At 50.1% G+C, this 20,993-nt stretch overlaps 1 protein-coding gene across 5 annotated transcripts in view; it reads right to left on the minus strand.

Moving 5' to 3' along the window:
* DLG3 (discs large MAGUK scaffold protein 3) overlaps nucleotides 1-20,993 on the minus strand; it is a 70,726-nt gene extending 49,733 nt beyond the window's left edge. Inside the window, exons 1-4 of one of the 5 annotated variants that reach the window (XM_054995978.1) lie at nucleotides 20,016-20,993; nucleotides 17,516-17,647; nucleotides 15,421-15,569; nucleotides 12,180-12,317 (exon numbers count right to left, since the gene is read on the minus strand). In XM_054995978.1, the coding sequence (XP_054851953.1) occupies nucleotides 12,180-12,317; nucleotides 15,421-15,569; nucleotides 17,516-17,647; nucleotides 20,016-20,031 (435 nt within the window). In that variant the 5' untranslated portion in view covers nucleotides 20,032-20,993. Of the gene's footprint in view, nucleotides 1-4,845; nucleotides 4,887-9,309; nucleotides 9,354-12,179; nucleotides 12,318-15,420; nucleotides 15,570-17,515; nucleotides 17,926-20,015 lie in introns of those variants that run through there. The other 4 variants (XM_054995977.1, XM_054995979.1, XM_054995980.1 and 1 more) reach the window with 4 other exon arrangements.

Here is a 20,993-nt window from a genome sequence, read left to right on the forward strand (position 1 = left end):
AATTTAGTCTGCTTGCAGATAACCTGGCTTGTAAACCTTGTTGCAGAATTCTACCAAGAATAAGTTCCTCCCAACTGAAGAGTGCTGCTCTAGAACAGGAAGGAGCTTGTCCCTACCTGGCTGATCCCCTGCTGAAGCAGTCGTGCCAAGATCCAGAACAAATATGGGGCCCAGGGCAGTTAGGCCTGACTGTGGCTCCCTTGGTTTTTCAGAACTTTCTGCTTCTCAGCTATTGGTTCCATTGCCTTAGCCCCACAGCACAGCATGCCACGGGAGAGGATGCCCAAGAAGGCAGTGGGGCAGGAGACAAGGATAACCAGGAGCAAGTGAGGAGAGAAACTGAGGGGGCAGCATAAGAAGTGGGGCAAGGGCCCTGGCACATGCTCTGTGCTGTACACAAGGGAATCTGTGGGGGCTCCAGCTCTGTGTCAAAGCTCCCAGCATGCAAGGGCAATCAGATCACAGCCTGGAAATGTCCCTCCACTGACGAGCACGCACTTCTGCATGCCTGTGGAGAAAGGGGGCAGGCAGCAAGGGGCAAAGCTCCACCTACCCCCTTTGCTTAAGAGGGATAAGCCCCCTCCCCTTCCGATGCCTGACAAACAATTACAGGTAATGTCAGCAGCCGCCCCCAGGCACCGCTCCCCACCGCCTGCCAGCTTCACACAAGCACGGGAGGAAGGCTCCCTGGCCCCGGCTCCGTCTTTCCCCATCCAAAGCAACGCAGACTGTAAAACCTCCTTGCCTGCACTCTCGCTGGGTCTGCTCTGCCTACACTCCTGTGAGCAATTCTGTCTGCCCTGATCCCGCACATGTTCACACACGCACATACATGCTCACATGTCAGATTCTGCATGCAGAGCCTTGCTTCACACATGCACACAAACCCATACACTGAACAGGCACCGCTGGCCCTACTCTTGCTTCTGGGACACAGCTCAACCTCTTTCCTTTAAAAATAGCAAAAGCTCTCTTCGCCCTGTTCAGATGCAACTGCAGCCCTACAAAGAGACAATGATGGCTCTCTCCCTCACACACTAGCCATTGCTGTCGTCTCTTTTCTTCCTTCTTCTATGGCTGCCTCATCAGACCAGCACTGCTCTGTTGGACAGCAAAACTGAGAGGAGCTGTTATCTTCTCCCCCTTCCTCCCCCCAATCTTGTTACTGCCATCTTGAGAAGGATATTTGGACATCCTGACATCCATCTGACAGCAACGATGGGGGAGTGGAATCAAGCAGACCCCATCGTGTGGCCCTCCTGGCAGCTAGAGCTGACTAGGGCTGCAGGCAAGAGCCATGGGAGGGGATGGAGATGAAAAGCGAGGCTCCTAAATGGAAAGACACCAGCAGAGAGACTCAGGAACAAGGCTGCCAAGGAGGAGCACTGGGCTCCGATCTTGGGTGGAAAGCAACCAAGACCTGGCTGGCACTGCCTGAGAGGGTCAGGGGTGCATCTGCCTGGCCCATCTGCTTGCCTGTTGTGGTGCTCCTAGGCTACCAAGGAGAAGCACACCGCCAGCCTCAAGTGGGAGGTGGCAGCCGGGAGCGTGGCAGGCTCAGGCAAGGTGGATGGACCCAGCCTCCATTTTATTGCCTTGAATGCAGGCTCCATCCATTTTCTCAGCTGGCTGAACGGGGTCTAGCAGCAGAGTGTCCTCTCTGTTTTAACAGAGCCTGGCAAGGGAGAGCTGACAGGCCCATCAAAAGGGTGGAAGAAGGTACCAGAAGAGGGGGCAGAAAACTCAGTGGGGTTATATAATAGCCCAAGGAACAGGGATAACAAGGGGGCAGGGGCACCTTGCCTTTTCAACAGCTGCCACAGGGGTGCCGTGCCTGGCACCTTGCTAAGAAGGTACAGAGGCAACATCTGGCCCCTAGCGCCATTTCCAACAACTGACTGCCAAGGAAAAAGAGAAGTCAGCCCAGATTTCCCATCAAACTGTTCCAGAGATACTGGAGGAAAAGCATTTCTCACTGGCCCAGAAATCCTAGCTAGCCAGGGCCCCAAGGGATCTGCCACTTCTGTCTAGCATGGCACCAATCCTGCCTGGTGCACTGTTCTACCAAACATGTTGCTTCTTCACATACACCTCCCTCCCCTCAAGGCATGGTGGCCCCACACATCCTCAACAGCAGCACCCACCTGTTCATACCAGTCACGGTTCGAGCAGGTACACTCAGGCCACCAGCCCTGGCTGTTCCCATTCATCTTGGGGGTGCCACTCTTGCCTTGGCTCTGTTTTGGGGGGGCAGCAGGGACGTTGTCACGAGACGTGGGGATAAGCTTGCCCTTGTTCCTGGCAGTGGGGGTGGCGCCCCCCTGGGAAGGCAGCGTCTGCGAGCCATATCCCCCATAGCCATACTGTTCATGTTGCCATTCTCCATAGGTGGGGGGTTCCATCCGCCGCAGGGCCGCCATGCGTGTCACCTCATAGCATTCCGGGCATCGGCAGCAGTGGTGATGCTTGTGCATCTTGGTGCTCGGAGCCTACGCACAGCCCAGAAACAATGGGGGGGGGGACAACCCCGTCCCCTGTTCGGGCGAATGTGAACGAGAGCCCTATTATCTCCAAAGGCAAAACGTTACCGCATCGCGCTGCATCGCCCTGCCCCTCGGTCCCTGCCAAGCTGTAGCCACGGTGGAGGGGGGGGGGAAGAGGAGGGGGCTCACCGAAGAAGCAGCCACCCCCCTCCTGTGGGCTGCTGCATGGATTTGCTGGCGAGGCAAATCCCTTCCCTGGCGTGGAGGCGAATGCGGGGGAGGCAAAGGAAGCTTCTTGCACCTAGAGGGCCAGAGGGAGAGGATGCTGCTGCTTTTGGTCCCTGGTTGGGAAAGGGAGAAGACAAGAGCATCTCTCTCCAGCCTCTCCGTTTTTCCATGCCTCAGCCAATCAGAGCACAGGGCAGCAGCACAGAGAATGTTAAGAAGGCCCTTAAAGGCACAGAGGCAGCCGGGTACCCATCACGCACACATATACAGAGCGCACCCCTATTCACTCAAACACATCAGAGAAGATGCATGCTAGACACACACAGAAAACCCTGAGAACAACCAGTCGCACCCACATTATCTGGGGTAATAACTGAATCCTGCTACCATGAATGTCCCTACAGTGCCCTAGAGGGCATCAAGGATGTAAAAACAATTGGGATCTGCCCCATTTGCTACCAGGGAACAGATAAAGAATACAACAGGCTCTGAAGCAACTCATTATCACATGGCAAAAACTATGGCACAGGAGACACAAACCCCCAAGAGAAAAAAAGCCTGTCTGCCCCTGTACCTTCACTATTCCAATGCATAGCAAATACAGCTGCAGGTACTTTTAAGGCACAGGAGTGTCAGACAGTGGGTTAATTTCTAAAAAGTGTGATATGGCAAGCTAGACAGAACATCAGTGGGGTGTACTGGTTAGTGCTCCACTAGAATCTGGGAGAGCTGAGTTCAAATCTCCACTCGGCTGAGAAAGTTTCTGGTTAACCTTGGGCCAGGTAACCTCTCTCAGCCTAACCAGAGAATGTATGTGTATGGGCAGCTGTTGATTTTGCCCATTTGTAAGGTGGTATCTGCAGAAGACCCTGTTCAGGTGAACAAAGCTACCACAGCAGAGCACAAGGAGGGAGACAGGTGGTCCTGCACATATGAGGGTCTAAGGCAATGAAGGGCTTTATATGTGATGGCCAAAATTTTGAATTAAGCTCAGTAACTGATAGGTAACAATGGAGTGACTGCAGAATGGGAGTAATATGCATGTTCCACCTACCTCCTGATAATAATCGAGCTGTGGCATTCTGTACCAGCTGGATTTTTCAAATTGCATTTGAGGTTACAGGGTGGGTAAAGCTATGCACTAGAGTACCGTCAAGTCATGGCTGACTTATGGCAACCCCTGGTGGGGGTTTCATGGCAAGAAACTAACAGAGGTGCTTTGCCATTGCCTGGCTCCACAACCCTAGTCTTCTTTGGAGGTCTCCCTCCAATTATTAACCAAGGCCGACCCTGTTTAGCTTTCCAGATCTGATGAGATCAGGCTTGCCTGGGCTATCTAGAAATTCTAAAAAAATTTACAGAATAGGATCCTGACATTAGAATGAAGGAAGGGATGTACCAGGGTTCCTACCTGTCTGATGGTGGTAGTGCTTAAATCTCTATTTCAGAGCTTTCAGTTGTAAAGGTCATGACTTAGATGGCTTTGAAAGGGCAGGAGACAAATATGCAGAGGATAGGTAGGTCTATCAACATTCATTAGTCACAACAGCCAAATAGAACCTCCATGTTCAGTAGCATACTTCTGATTACCAGTTGGTAGGGAGCAAGCAGCAGTGGACAGCTGGTGCCTTCATGCTTATGGGCCTCCCAGAGGCATCTACCTCACTACTGTTTGAAACAGGATGATTAATGCGACAGAGTCATTTTGATCTAATCCAGCAAAGTTGTTCTTCCTGGAATTAGTCAACAAGTTGAACAACATCTGAAAGGAGAACCAGTGCTGGGATCAGCAGGGGATGCCCCTTCCAATCAATATCCTAAAACTCCCACAGTTCTAACTTTGTCCCAGAGCACACACTTCCCTAAGCTATTTGTAGAGACCCTCCATTCTCAATTGCCTACTTATCTATTATAGACAGGAGTGGGCAGTGACCCAGTGGAGGAGCACCTGCTTTGCATTCAGAAGGTCCCAGGTTCAATCCTTGGCATCTCCAGTTAAAAGGATGAAGAAGAAGATGGGAAAGACCTCGATCAGAGACCCTGGAGAGTTACTGGCAGTCGGAAGAGACCATAACAACACATCAATAGCCTGACTCTGTAGAAGGCAGCTTCGCGTGTGTGGGGGGGGGCTCACCTTGTAGGACTATCAAGAGGCTGGTTGGCCACTGTGTGAAAGAGGATGCTGGACTAGATGGACCTCTCATCAGATCCAGTCTGGCGTGAGAGTCCAGTGTCAATGGCCTCATTGGGTGAGCCCCAAAGGTCAAGTTCTTCCACCTGGCAGAAAGGGACAGGAATGTCTATCCTTAGCACAGACTCTCTTGCACACACGCCCTCCCGCTAGTCCTGTTCACATGCTGCCATTTGCCCTTCAATCACATGTGTACGCACATGTACACACACGCGCGTGCGCACAAACGCACACACTTCTGCCTCTTTCATGCCATCACATCATCATCATCATCATCAAATTCAACAATTAAAATCAGAGTATCAAAGTAAGAAGACGCAGGGCTGGGAAAATGTTTCAGGTATCTGTAACCACAACAGCGTCCCTTTTAAGACAGCAGTTCGGCATAGGGTCAGAAAACCCTAAATTCCAGATTCAGACGTTTAGGGCCCAGGGCAGCCACTTACTTTGTTTTTCCAGTCTAGAAAAGAATGTCAGCTGCATGTATTTGTTTTAGAACCCAGACTAGCCACAGGAACAGGCTACAGACATGTTTCTGACTGCAAAACACTGGGTTCCTATGAGGATTCTTCAACATGGTATTAAGAGCCCAAGAACTGGTTTGTACATTTCACAGAAGCGGGAAGAACCACCAGGGTAGCAAGTCTCCCTTCTGCTGTATGCAATTCCACTGTAATGTCAAAAGTGGGACTTGCAAGTCATATTTGGGTCAAGATACAAAAGTACAACTTGGGTTTCATGCATCTCTCATAAGGAAGACCTCTAGGCGCCCAGTTTGCACTTTACAGAGGAAGTGCAATTCACTCATGCTTCTGCTTTCCCCCATCTGTGCGTAATGTGTGAACTGTCCCTTAACTCCTGCTAAGTTATGCTGTTTTGCCAGAAAAACCTGTTTATGCCTTGATTGAATCATTTGAGTTCTTTATCCAAGAGGGGGGCATTATGAGCGGCAGCAAGTGCTATGTAAAAGGACACCTCCCTTCTCAAAATACCGGGCAGGGCCTAAAGACCTTTCTGTTGATTCTTCCTGTATTCCATATGCCAAGCCACATGGTAACAAAATGGAAAAATTCAAGCAACACTGTATTTTAGGAGGTCCCCTGTGCCAAAGGAGGGGCATAGAAAGTGAGATGGAGACATCTGTGAAACCAAGAGACCTCCCCTCCAAGCGCAAACCAAATCCAGACCTGCATCGCTTCAGCAAGGTGGCTACTTCACAGGCTAGACCATTCCCTGCAATTATCACTTTTAATGGACCGGTCTGCTCCTCCCCAGCATGTTGGATGCTCAGAATATTCAGTCTCTTCAGACCATCTCTATCATGGACATTACAACACTACTGAACACTGCAACCATGGGAAAAAAGGAGCCACAAAGGGAGACATTTGCACTGTACAGCAACAGAAAGAATTCTTAACACCATATCAGATCCCCCAAAGAGGGGACCTTAGGACCTTCCTGTACCTATCCATTGTGCATGTGACAACTCTCACAACAAAGAAAGAATGCAAGGTATACAGAGAAAGAAAGGTATGTCTTCCTTTTCAGGAGATACATATTTAGGGGTTAAGGAGCCAGTCTGCAAATCTGTAAGCCTCTCAACTCTCTTTATAGCTAACAGGGAAAGCAAAACTGTCTCCTATTTCCACCTCCTTCATGTACTGCAGCTAGCACATACCGAAACCAGCATTTTTGCCAGCCAGTGACCAACAGATGCATTGTTTTAAGCCCATCTTAGTTACAACATGGGCATATGTATAACAAGCCATCATCTCTGGGCATGCTCTAGGTGTGAGCCTTCCGGCTGGCCTTTGCCTTCACCTACCCCTTCCACTGCCTACTGGGTCTTGACCTCTCAGCTTTGGAAATCTCAGAGCAGCCCCACAGATCCTGAATCCCCACCGCCACCCCACATCATTCTGCTTCCTGGACTTTGGAATAGTAAGACCAAGTGGCAATGGCAGGGTTCTGTGGGGGCAGCCAAGTCAAGAGTGAATTGAAGGAGAGGGAAAGAGAAGGGCATGAGAGAACCAGGCTGTTCCATCACCCACCCCCTGCGCAGTCCCCTTTAAGCAAAGGAAGCAATGCCGCAGATTTCTGAATGGCTGCTCCCCCCCTCCTCCCTGCCTACTCACTTCTCAGCCAATCAACTGGTGCACTGGAATCGCAGCAGCCAGCCTCCCTGATGGTTATTAAAGGCACCACGGGCCTGAGAAACCATCTCAGGTTTTCTCTTGATTACAAAAGGAAAACTCTTTGCCACTGTGACCAAGGGATGGAAGGCTGGCTCCTTCCACACACCTTCTGCATTTTCAAAGCTTCCCTCTAGCATGGAACAAGCCACGCTGATGTGCGTGCTCACAACCAGAGGCTGCCCTGCAGCAGAACACACAAAATCCACCTTGTAACGCAAAGACCAATACACAGTCACAAATATGTCGGGCACATGTGTAAAAAGCAAAGATGCATGTATCTGGAGCTCTAGGGAGAACTGCATTCATATTTCAGCCCAGGTGAATCAGCCAATACATAAGCATGGAGGTGTGCAGGGAAAGGCAGCCACAGTGCCAGTGCTTTCAGCAGGTACCAGAAGCCTGTCCAGGCTCAGACAAGTTCTCTGGCTGTCTCATGAGGGTCCTCAAAACTGCCACAGAAAGCTCCTGGAACAGGGGGTCTGCTCACAAAATGAAGGTGCCTCCCCTCCATGCTAAGCACCACACAAGCAGATAAACTTGGTGGACTGCCCCCCTCCTTTCACCTTTACATGCCATGAAGGGAAGAAACGAGCTGGGACTGCAGGTTCCTAGCCCACTTCTCCATCCTGAAAACTGATCATGCCTCACTAGCTTCCTTCCCATTTGATTTTCAGTTGCTTATCCACACAAAAATACTCCATTTAAGCCTAGTTCACAACTGCTCAGGTTTTATTTCTCTTTTTGAGGGATTTTATCAAGTAATTGGGGGAGAGGTCCTCTCCCAGCGAAGGAAGTGAAGATAGGGGGTGCCAGGGAGATGCATGGGGGAGGCATTCGGCCAAGGCTCTCATCTACACAAGTTTAATTATAACTCTGCAGCTGCAAGCTCTCTGCTCCTCATGAAGAGCAGGAGGGGACAGAGAAGTGAGAGAAAGAGATAGCAATGGAAGAATTAAAGGGCTTGGAGACCAAAAATATTCAGGAGACCCCCCCCTTCCAGACCCCCCAGGCCATGTTTCATTATTAAGCAAAGACAGCTGCAGATAAACGCAGTCCACTCCTTCCTACCCCCATTTTGTGCTATCCATGCCCATCTTGCCCTTCGTATCCCATCTAGTTGTATTGTATGCCATCCCAGGAGCATTCGTCACATTATCATGGTTGAATACAAGCAAGCTAGACAGCAATGTATGGCCACCATCTCAAACCAGTTGCTGTGATTTGACTGCATGGAACAACATAGAAGCGCAACAGACAGGCAGCACAATCAACAATTACATTCTACCAGTATTAACAACAACAACATTCGATTTATATATCACTCTTTAGGACAACTTAACAGCCACTCAGAGCAGTTTACAAAGTGTGTTATTATTATCCTCACGACAATCACCTTCCGAGGTGGGTGGGGTTGAGAGAGCTCTGGAAGAGCTGTGACTGACCCAAGGTCACCCAGCTGGCTTCACGTGGAAGAGTGGAGAATCAAACCCAGTTCTCCAGATTAGAGTCCCACGCTCTTAACTACTACACCAGACTGGCTCTCAAGAGCCAGCATTATCACCAGGTGAGGCCAGAAAACATTGTACACCTAGCAGCATATTGCAAACTGAAGGTGCAATCACGTGGAAGTTTACAAATTTCCTGGGAGACACTTAGGGAAAGGGCTCTGGATCATGTTAGAGCATCTGCTTTGCATGCAGAAGGTCCCAGGGTTCAATCCTTGGCATCTTTCAATAGAAGGATCGGGTGAAGTGAAAGACCTCTGCCTGAAACCCTGGAGAGCTGCTTCCAATCCAATTAGACAATAGCGATCTTGATGGACCAAATGTCTGACTCAATACAAGGCAGTTTCATGTGACTGTGTATGTGTGCATTCAGCACTGTCTCACACAGCTCAGATGGAGGCCCACTGAAGTCAGTGGGGGCCTATTCACAAGTAAATCTGCACAGAACAGCATCTTAATAGTGAAAGGCCCATCAAACGCGGATGAGTCATCGAACACACTTTTCTAAAGAATCTTTGCCCTGTGAGCTAGACAGAGGCTTTCAATAAGAGCATTATTTTTAGACTCTGCACATGGCATTGTGGATACTTTCCTTATGAGCAGCCAACTTCATCCCCACTAAGACATGGGATGAAAGCAAGATGACCACCACTAACCACCCTGAACATTTGCTCAGCCCTTTTAAATATTCAAAATGCTTCACATACCTTAACCTCTTGTAATCCTTACAACAGCCCTGTAAGAAAGGTTTTATCATCCCAATATTGCAGGTGAGGGGATGAAACAGGGAGGCTTTCCCAAGACCGTCTTGAGAGTCCGTTGCAAGGTTTGAACTGGAAACTTCACTAGTGCACGACACCAGCTTATCCAAGTTCTGGGTGACAATCTTGAACCAGTTTGACAAGGTTCAATAACCTGAATGCTGTGTAGAGGCCCGTGTGCTGTTTGTAGACAGCCAGTCCAGTTCTTGGCTGACCACATGCAGTCAAGAAGAGCTGTTCTCCGTAGCTGGTCTTGTCCTGCTTGGACTTCTCTCTTCCACTGGGAATTCCAAGCAGCCGCTCTTCTCAAACTGAGTGCGGGTTGATCTTAACTAGACATACCTACTCCACCTGTTCTGTGGGAAAGAGGCTGTGTTTGCAAACTCCCGTGTGTAAAAAACTTCCACTAGCAATGTGCAGCTGGTAGGTAGAAGAGAAATATTTTTGCAATGAGCTCCTGCACTACACAGGGAAAATGCCAAAATAATTACGTCCATAGCTGCAGCCCCCTTTTCACTGAAGCCTCTTATATAGAACACTTGGTTTAGCAGTAAATGCAGTCACGGGTAAGAATAATGACCACTCACAGCTAATTAGATTCTCATAGATATTGCTTCCTGCTCAGGACTCACATACCTTTGACTCCTGTTCCCCACTGCTAGCTACTTCACAGTAAATGGATACAGAGCAAACTACAGTTTGCCAATCACCCAGTTACCAGGCCCCGGTAGCAATCATCCACAGGCCACTGCAGCCAGCAGGCCTGGAAATATGGGGCAGGTCCATGTTGTGTCTGCCTCTGCACTTCCAGGCTGGGCACACAGCTCAGTTCGTTGCTGTTGGAGAGAAGCACACGCAAGCAGTGATCGCTATTACCACCACCTCCCTGACTTTGGCATTCCCTGGTGCACGGCAGGTGGCAGTGGCAGCCTCCTGGAACCATCTCTTTGGTTCTGTGCAAAGACACCATGTCCCTCCCCACCTTCACCCCAAACTGCATCTTGAAGATTTCAGCCCCAAGTGAATGGGAAGAGCTGTAAACTCCATGGACGGGAGTGGAAGAAGAGATTACGCAAGGGGAAAAGGAGGGGGTAGACAATACATTCATGAGCATTGTTTGCTTGATTGTGCCAACAGGTGAGAGATCCTCCAGGCACAAAGGCACATACAGAAGTCCTTCTCTAGCCCCACAAAAATGGTCCCTCCCCTGGACACTAGACTGTCTCAACCAGCCAGCCACTGGTATAACATGGGTGCTGGAGCTGGACACATATACAGGATTCCCGGAACCCAAATCACAAAAATGCCCTCTTCTCCCCCTGTACTCCGTCCTGGGCTCACAGATTGGGCCCAGCCACAGTCTGTCTCCTGGCTCATTGCAGACAGCAGCTGGGTTGCTAGGCAGCAGCAGGAACATGTCAGGAGGGGAAATGAGCCCACGTGAATCAGCAAAGCTTTGGGGATCCACTCATTGTCTAAGAACTAATTCCCCACCACCTCCAAGTACATAACCTCATATCGCCTGTCCTGTCCTGTCTCCTCTACCTTTGCCTGTATCCCTTCTCTGAAATCAAGCTAGGTGGGCAGACAAACAATACATGAATTTCCAGTCCAGTTAGGACAATCCAACAGATGTTTTATGCCCCATCAGTTTTAACTCCCTTCCCTAAGCCCACTGTTTGGAACAAAGATCCATCCACTGAGTAGAAGGACTCTACCTCCTTGATAGACACAAAACATGGTACTGCTCTTGAAAACTGCATACAACATGCACAGTTGGCATGTGGAATCCACTGCCACAAGAGGGGGGGGATGGCCTCTAGCTTATATGGCTTTTTTAAAAAAATAACAAAAAATCATGGAAGGATAGGTCTTTCCATGGCTGTAAGCCATGCCAGATAATTCATAAATGACCGCTGAGGCTGTCAGCAATTTCTCTGTGCTGTAGCTTACCAGAGATCACCTTAAATTCTTGCCTGTGATTAAGAACTTTTCATGCATGGGACAATCTGATGCACTGATACATGGAAAGAAAGTGAATCTTTGGTGGGGGGGCGGTGTTCCACTGCAGGTTCTTTTGTGTGTTTTGCTTGAAAACCAACACAACTCACCCTCACAGTCTCTGCATAGTTAATCCAACGTTCCTGAGACTGCCAGATGTTGGAGGGAAGCAAAAGAGGATTTTGTGTCTCCATCTTGCTCTGCCTGTGAGCTTTCCAGTGACGTCTGGCTGGCCAAGTTGAACAGAAACTGAGACCTCCCTTGGTTTGATCCAGCACATGCTTTTCTTGCATGAAAGCTAACTGGGCCTCCAGCCTCATACACACTATACAGGCAGGAAATCATCATAGATCTGAATCAAAAGGAACTCTAGAGTGAGAGATGGTGCAGGTTCCAGAGACTGGGGGGAGTGTGGATTTCTCCTGTTTGGCTCCTGTTCCAGGGAACATTCATGACTGGAAAAACTGGGGTAGCCGCAGGAACTAGCTTAGAATGTCTCCCTACACAAGGCTCTGAATGTTTGCACAACCTCCGTTCACTTCTGTTAGGGTTGCAAGCAAAACACGACTCCAGGAGATGGTGCTTACTTGCACTGCCGAGCAATGGCATGATCACAAACAGCCCCCTTCTTTTAACTGACATGACAGCTCCTATGAGGATAGATGCCCTGCAAGATGGCAGTGCCACTGCTTCGGCAAAGGATTTGGAGAAGCCAACACGAACACCCTCTGTGTCTCCCCAAACGATGTGCTGCCTTCTCCCCCATCCTGAAACCTCAGGCCCTGCTCCCACCCCAGCTCCATCACGAGCCTCACCTTGGGCAATGTGCTGCAGACGCCCACCACCAAGCTGTACACTCGGGCTGGCGGCTCAGTCCTACTCTCGGTCACTCTCACCAGCCGCGGCGCTTGCCCCGAGTCCTGGCTCCAAGCTGCTTGTCCCCGTAGCTCTCCCTGAAATGAGACAGGACGATCACACCACAGGAAGAAGCCCAGAAACCATGGTGAGGGAAGCGGCTTCCGCTGCAAGCAAGAAACATGTATCATGACTAGGCTGTGGGCTATAGCTGCCTCCACACAGCACCAGCAGCTGTCATACATTTGGGGGAGCGGGGCTCTTCAAGGACACGAGCAACAGGAACGGCCACATGGCTGAGCAGGCAAGAAGCCATGCCCGCGCTGCGTACACAGCATCACACCCTTGAGCTCGGAGCTAGTTGAGTGGATTATCTTCCGCCACCCACCCCCTCTCTGTTGCATATACAAAAGCTCCATTCAATACATAAGCGTGTCCTATGGGAAAAAGGAAGTGGAAATCCAAGCCCCGACTGGGAGCAAAAATAATACAGTATTTAGTGTTTGTACAGCACTTTCAAGTGTCCAAACAAATTTACAAAATTACCTTGCATTCCTTACAACAGCTCTGTAAGGTAGGCCAATATTATCTCCATATGGCAAACCGGCAGAGGCTGAGAAACAGTGCCTTCCATATGGCCACTAATGCGTTCATGGCAAAGGCAGGATACAGACCAGGGAACTTCCATAGTTCAACAACTGCACTATGCCACTGCAATGCAGCACAATACAGGAGGAGGAGTCTATGCTTTAAAAGAAACAAAAAAGCTCCAAGAAAAGCTGGATTCTGCAACTTGCATAAATTATACATATTTGCATATATTTCCTTAGTTTGTTTAACTTATTCTGCTTCTGACAGTCACAGGAAAGCATATCTTTCCACCCATGAGGGCTAGAAACTTGCTTTTAAAACATGTTGAGATGTTCATGATACCAAATTCTACTCCTGAAACCAAACTATATGGCTTTTGTTGACTTGTGTAGAATCACAGAATGCACACAACCCTGGCCACCACAGGCTGAGTTTCTTTTTCAAAAACTAGGCCAGGCAGTGCAAAAGCCATTTATGCAACTATTAGAGAAGGATAAAGGTAGTGCCAGGCAGATGGTGGGCACCACTTCAAGCAGATGATCAGAGCTGCTCTTCTCCAAACAAAACACGGTGATCTAGCATAACAGGGAAGTTAAGCTTGTTCTCATATTATTTACGCCCTGTTTCCTCCAAGGTTCAAAGTGGCTCACAAATCTATTTAAAAGCAATCATTACGCAAAAATAAAATAACTCAGTAAAACAAACTATCAGAAGAAGAATTAGAAACTATGGCCATGTCAGTGTTTAAAAACAGCTTGAGAAAATGCATCCACAGAGCAACCAAGCCATAACCATCATAACGCAACAACCTGAAACAAACAAGTCTTCGCCTAAGCACAGAGAAGGTGCCAAGCAAATCTCATTGGGAAGAGAAGTCCATAACCATGACACCACCACCAAAAAGGCCCTGATGCTAGTCACCATCTGTCTCTCTTCTAAAGGCTGGAACATCTGAAGAAAGTACTTCCCAGAAAAGAGAGGCAGGTTCATATGGGGGAAGAATGACCTCCAGATACTCTGTGGAGCTTTAAAGGTTAAAAACTAAACCAGCACCTTGAATCACACCCAGAAACAAGCTAGTAGCCAATGAGGCTCTTTCGACACAGAGGTAACGTGATTTCCGCAGCATGTTAGAGTCAGTACCCACCCCACAGTGTTTTCAACCAGTGGAAGTCCCCTAGAGTAAATATATCACCAGCCTCAAGGGCAGAGCATTCTGGTGGGAGTTGGTTACCCCCCCCCCTTCTGCATTCAGGCAAGGGAGGGAGACTTGGAAATGGGAGCTCTGCTATGAACCCAGGGTCCAGAAACGGGGGCTTCCCAGGCTGCACACCCACTCCCCCTAGTTGATGGGCTGGACCAACATTATGCCATAATAAATGCCAAACTGACCTACAGACTTCTTTTTCACTTCTTTAGAAAAAGAGACAAGTCAGTTAGCATGGCCTGGACATCCATAAAGTTTTAAATGTTTGTTTTTAAATAGAGGGTTTCCTTTGGTGCCCTCTAGTGACCAGTTTTCAAACTGCAAACCACTCTGCCTGGAAATTGGCAACAGTTTTCAAAAGAAAAGTGGTGTGACAAAGGTGTCGTCCTGCAAGTCACTTGTTTCTTTCCTCCTGCTATTGTCCCAGGTCAAACAGTTGGGGTTTTTTTAAGCTGCACAAAACCTGCAAAACTAGTGGAGAGAGATTACAACAATCTGCTCTAGCACACCATCTTCAACTCTGTCATCTCTGCACAAACAGTGTAAGACATAGAAACTGATGGTATTACAGTCTCTTCAAGGTATGGTAAGGCGAGTGTCAGCAATAAAGCTGTGGAAGACAGATAACATCACTACCACAAGATGTTATCATGCCTCCAGAAAGAGCTAGGCTAAGGAAATTAGTGAAGACCCCAGTCTTCCAAGGAGCGTTTAAGATCTGAGGCTGCTCTGCTGCAGGTATTTTGGGAAACTTTAGGATGGCTTATACTTTTAACTTCTTTATTTAAAATGCAAAGAAAGCATAACTATAAAGCAGAAGATATATCTTAGCAAATAAACAGGAAAAGGCTCATTGGTATATCCTGGGAAAAGGCCATCAGGTGAGTCACTAGCTCCAAGGATTCTCAACAGTTTGTCATATCAGGTCCATCCTGAGTCCAGAAAACAACGCCTCAAATGTCCTTGTCCCTTTAATAGAGGGCTAATGTGAGGAAATGAGCAGTTGAAGCTTTTCATGGCATGAGGGTAAATAACATCACCTGGTAAAGAAGCCTCTAAAGACAGACTTTTTCTTCTGGCCAGTTGGCAACCCTATTCCCAGACGTAAAACAAATTTAGAGAGAGGCTGGCATAAGGTTCTCCACTTAAGAGCAAGTCAGCCAGCCAAAAGAATAATAAGAGAAGAGAACAGGGCTCTGAGGGTCAACAGGTTGGCTCAGCCTCGTACTCTCTAAGAGAGCAGGGACTAATACAAACCTTACACACAGTAGGCAGCTGCAGGGTGGGGAAGACAACAGGACGGTGGTGCAGTGTGCTTCTTCTCTGGATTGCTAAAGCTCCATTTCCAGCAGGGCTTGGGGTGGGGAGTGGGAACCAGAGGCTAATCCCAGGAACCCTCTTACCTGCAGGGCAGGTTTGTGATGGCCTTGGTTTTCCAGAGAGCACTTGGTGCCTGCATTGTGCTGGTCCACAGATTTACAAGGTTCCAGACCCAGAGTTCCATTCTGTTTACTGGCAGAAAACAAGCTCAGCTCGTAACATTCCTGGATATCTGAAAGACAGGCCAAGAAACACCCGTGATAAAGGAGCAAAGCCACTCTGCCAGTCTGGATAGACCCTTGCCTGCCTTTAGCCATGGCAGGAGCGCTCACGCATGCACACACGCACACACACAGCAAAGGACAGAGGCTCCGGAATTTTCCTCAAATGTCCTGGCCGCTAGTTATGAGACAGAGCAAGTTTGGTGGGATTTGCACATAAAGCTCCAAAGAACAGTGAGAAACAGCCAAGCCAGCAGTCACAGCAGCCCCTCACCAGGATTCTTCCCCCTCTCTGCCGCTCCACATCTGTCAATTGCAAGGGGTCCAAGAGAAATCCCTGCTTTTGCACTTCTCAGTGCCAAAGGACACAGTCTATGGTTAAATTGATACAAATGACTCTCTTGCCCCTTTCCTCAGTTTCTTCCATTAAAATCTGGTGCAAAATCTGATTCCTGGGGTGAGCAACCGCTTTCCTTTCGCCTTCCAAAATTCAGCCAGGCCCAACCCCAGAATGGCACAGCCTGTGTGCAGCGCTCCCCCACCCAACAAGCCCTGCAATCTGAATCAGCAAGCCAGGCCTGCTATGTGGGAGTGCAGAGCTCACCTAGAACAGTAACAGGTCTGGCCAGCGGAGGGAACACAGACCCTCCACTTTCAGGATGGGGGAAGGGCCTGCAGACCCACCACCCCTGTTACTTATGCAGGGCAACGGGAACCATTTGGCGCCCAACCAACTTAGCCAGGAAAAACTGGGAAGAGGAGGGAGGTGGAGGCCCAGGCATTTCCTCTTGTGTACAAGGCCAGGGTCTCACATTCCTGAGCAGAAGCGGCAGCTGCGGCTGTTTCGCTCCAGCCAGACATATCCTGCTCCCTTGCGCTCCCGTCTTTGACTGAGCCAGGCAGTGCTGCATACCTCGCAAAGTCAACTCAAGAGGTTCCATATGAAGCTAAGCAGATTTGGGCCTGGCCATTGCAGCATGGGAGACCCCTTCTGACACCATCTCAAAGAATATTCAGCCCCTTTTCCCAAATGTACTCCTCGTCTGGAGATTAGTCTCAATTTGCAGACCCTTTAGCTCCACATAAGCCTGCTGTGCTAAGTGCTACTCCTGCATTCGGCCATGTTGTTGTGAAAAAGGGAGCAGAGAAATGCAAATGGGAAAAATACCAGTCCTTTTTCTCCTGGGATGTTCTCAGCTCCCCCATATCCAACTTTTCAGTCAAGCCATTGGTTTGTCCCCAACTGTAAACGAAACCCAAGAGCATGGAACTGTGTTTGCTCCCACCTCTCTTTTGCTACCCTTCCCTCTTCCTATTTTGTCTTCCTCACTTTGGAAATTCAGGCTGTAAGCTTTTGGAGGGCCAAGAACTATTATTTGGCATTAAGAAATTCTGCAATGCATCTTGAACGCAGCTCTGCATATAAGCCAGTTACAAACATTCCGTCCCATTCCAGTTCAGTGTGCCCAACAAGCAGGAACCAGGGTGAGGTTATGCAGACAAAAAGGCAGGTAAGAGCAAAGCTGCTCTCTCTAAATGGGGATCGTTGTCGAGGGGCAGTTTTAGCCACCACCCCAATGATGTCCCCAAGTGCACCGTTATGTAAGAGAATGGCCACAGTTCTTTTCTACTTGTGAGGATACCGTCTCCGCTTGGGGAGCAGAGTCACCAATGAATGAGGAATCCAACTGAGCAGAGCTATCTTCCCTCTCAAACTCAATCAGCCTATTGCTAGTACATAATAAACACGGTGGGAAATTGCGTGCAGACTGTGTAATCCTTGCATGGCTTCTCTGGTGGATCCTGCCTTTGTGTTCTACAGGGATGAGAAGTTCTGAAGCAGCGCAACGAATCTTCCAAGTAAGAGCTTTGATGCAGACAGATGTCTTGACCCTAATCACGACCCCAGATGGTTCCAGGTGTTTTGGCTCTCTCTGCAGCTGGGGGCTTCCCTTACCCAGCAGTGCCTGGAAGAGCTCGCTCTGGAAGACGTGCACCACTTTCCCAATGGATGCATGCAGAGGCTGCTCCTCTGGAGACTGCAAGATTCCCTGGTACCGGGCCAGAATCTCCACAGCCCGCTGGGTATCTGCCAAGACAAGGTCAGAGCCTGAAAATAGTACATTCGTGTACAACCAGATGCTGCCAAACCACCCAGCAGTCCCCATCCTTTTGCTCATCAGCATCCATGTTTGCTTCCAGTCATCTGCCACTCATGGATATACTCATGAACATGGAGGTTCTGTTTAGCTACTTGGGCTAGTAACTACTGATAGACCCCGCCACTGTGAATTTTTCTAATCACATTTTAAAGTCATATCCTCAACGTGCTGTTTTTTCTCTCAAGAAAACCACTCCTCCTCTCTATGCACGGAATACAGAAACTTCTCTTTTCACCATGGTGCAAAAACAGCTTAAAGGAACAATCTCGAATGTAAAAAGAGCTGGCAAAAAAGGGTTATGGGCCTTCTCCACAGCCACTCTTCTCCTAACTGCAGCCTTAAGGAGCTGCTTTTCATTTCTGAAAAGTTGGGTTGGGACTTTTACATGGAACACACAACCAAGTGCAAAACTGGTAGCCATTGTCACATCATGATTTCCACAAGTTAATTGTGCATGGTTGTTTGGTCTGCCCTGACCCTGCCAATAAATTTCATGGGATGACCCTTGAGTTTTAGCAACGTGGGAGCAAGAAAACAATAGTCACTTTATTTCTTCCACAGCACCATCAAGAAGTGAAGTGCTTTTCAGTGCTATTCACTCTTCCCATATGCTTCCTAATAACATTATACATCGTTGTGATGTCTTCCCTCTTATTTGTGTGCCACGCTGGCCCTAGCCAAAAAGCCCCAAGCCTCTCCTCTTCTTAGGAAGGACTGGAATCAGTACCATGGGCTATGGGTCAGAACTGGGAGTTAGTGCAAGCCGTGCCCCACAGTAGCCTGGATTCTTTTGCCAACAAGAGGGCCTGACCCAGCAAGAAGCAGCTGTCTCCCCACACCAGGGCTTCCCTTTGTGAGGGAGGCAGCCCTAAAACAAAGGCGTATTGTAAAGGCCCCCTGAGGAAGGAGGCAATAAATGAAGCAGGGAGCTGCCTTTCTCCCAGCAGAGGCCCAGTCCCAGAACAAGCATCCTGTGTCTGCTTTGGTCATGGGCCCTCCAGTCCTAATCTAGTCTTACCAAAAGCATCACCAGGACAGAAGGAAAAAGAAGCGCTTTTCAAAACTGTCTTAACTTGGAAAGTTTCAGGTAGGTAGTTGTGCTAGTCTGCAGTAGAACAACAGGGCTTGAGTTCGGTGGCACCTTAAAGACCAACAAGGTTTTCAGGGACTGAGCTTTCAAGAGCCAAAGCCCCAAAAGGAGAAGAAAGGAGAGGTGACGCTCGAAAACTTATTCCTTGAAAATCTTGTTGGTCTTTAAGGTGCTATGGACTCATATCCTGTACCACCTCAGAAAGAATTCTCTCCACGGCTGCTTGCCTCCTGCTAGCAACCACTGCACTGGCCTTGGGGCATAATGCAGGGCATTGCGGCTGTGGAACGGTCATGCTGTGTGGCCCGAGTGGCCTCAGTACAGGCCTGCAGCTGTGCAGCATTCTAATCGCCAGATGAAGTGTCACTGGCACTGCTGAGCTTCTGAAGCAGCTCCGGGCTCCCCAGAACAGGGTCCAAGGCCTGCTGCATTCCAGAGTCCAGAGGCTGCCTGTTTGGGCTGAGCTGGCCTGGGGCAGCAATGCACATGGGGACGAGGAAGGGTCAGAAGAGGACTGGAAGATGCTTTTCCTGCCTGAGCAAGGATGTCCCCTGCATGAAGATAGTTTCAGGTAGGTAGTCCTGTTGGTCTGCAGTAGAACAGCAGGATTTGAATCCAGGGGCACCTCTGAGAGCCACAAGATTTTCAGAGTCAGAGTCTTGGAGAGTTAGAGTTAACTTTTTCTTCGGTGTCTGACCCCTGGAAAGTTTGCACTCTGAAAATCTTGTGGGTCTCTAAGGTGCCCCTGGACTCAAGTCCGGATGTCCCTGCACAGGCAAAGCCGCGAGGAAAGGCAGTGCAGCTCCGAGCGGGGTGAGAAAGGGGGAATGGTGGCGAGCGTCAGGGTCACTCCCGAGCCCCAGAGCGACACCGACCGTATCTGCAAGCCGGTAACGCTGTGCCGGCTGAATTGCAGGGCGCAGGAGTCCCGCGGCGGGGGCCAAAGGAGAGCCTTAGAGCGACAGGCGAAGTTACCCGCACGGCCGCACTATAAGCAGCTCGGGTTTAAACTGTCCGGCGGAAGGTCCCCTGGTCGCGGCACCCGGCCCGGCCCAGCCCAGCCCGACCAGGCGAGGGGGAACAAGCCCCACAGGCGTGCCTGCGACGGGCGATGAGAAGGGCGCCGCCGGGCTGGAGCGGAGAAAGCCCGCGGCTCGCTCCAAACGGCCCGGAAGCGCCCGGCTGCCTCCCCCGCGCCCCCTTACCTCTCCGGCTGATCATGGCCCCGGGCAGGGCGCGCCCAGGCCCCAGACACGGAGGCCGACAAGCGGCGCTCGCCGGAGAGGCCGGGCTGGCCGGAGGGCGGAGATGGCAATGGGGAAGGGGCCGGACTCGGCCTGCCTCTCGGGGCGGGGGAGACCTGCGGGGAGGCTCGCCTGCCCAGCCGGGAGGGCTGCAGGGGACGGAAGTGCGAAGCGGCTCCAAGTCCGCCTTTGGCGCTCGCTCAGCTCCCCCCGCGCTCGGACTAGGCGCGCGTCTCGTCGGAAGGAGGAAACTTTTATTCCGCCCTCCCCAGCGGCCTTCCGAAGCCTAAACGGCCCGCAAGCCTCACGGCCGAGCCCAGGCGGCGTGTTCCTCTGTAGGGTCCGGGGCAAAAGAAGACCGGAGAAGCCCCAGCCGCCCGCGTCCCCTCGGCGCAACTCTCCTAGCGAGCACCGCAGCTCTGAGGCGCGGGCGGAGTCTGGCTGGGAACTCGGAGCTGAACTGGGCTGCCGCGCCCTTCTCTAGCAGGCGGTTGCCGGAGAAAGGCGGGCACTGAAGACTTGGCAGTGCCCTTTGCCGGCGCCCCTTCACTACCTCAGATGCCCCCTCTGTGCGCTCGACTACGGGCGAATTGTTGGCACGTGGTTCCCCCCCCCCTTGGGCAAGGTGAGCGGTGCGGGACTCTCCCAAGGCCGCCTGCCTGCACCTGCTTTATCCCGTGCGAATGTGTGCAAAGTGAAAGCGAAGAGACGGCGAACTTGGGAAAGGGAGGAGCCTCTTTAGAACTGGACTTCTAAACTTAACGGACATGAAAAATACCCGGTGAGCGGGAGCAACGGCATGCATTAGAGGGATTTGGGAAACGCTTTGCTTGTGTAAGGCGCTTTTCGAAAAACATCTTTTCCTAGTAAAGCGCACAGACTTAGAGACCTTATATTGCAATATACTGTGTGTCTTTCCTCCCTTCCCCCGAAAAACAG

This window comes from Eublepharis macularius, chromosome 13, assembly GCF_028583425.1.
Source record: "Eublepharis macularius isolate TG4126 chromosome 13, MPM_Emac_v1.0, whole genome shotgun sequence".
Lineage (NCBI taxonomy): Eukaryota > Metazoa > Chordata > Lepidosauria > Squamata > Eublepharidae > Eublepharis > Eublepharis macularius.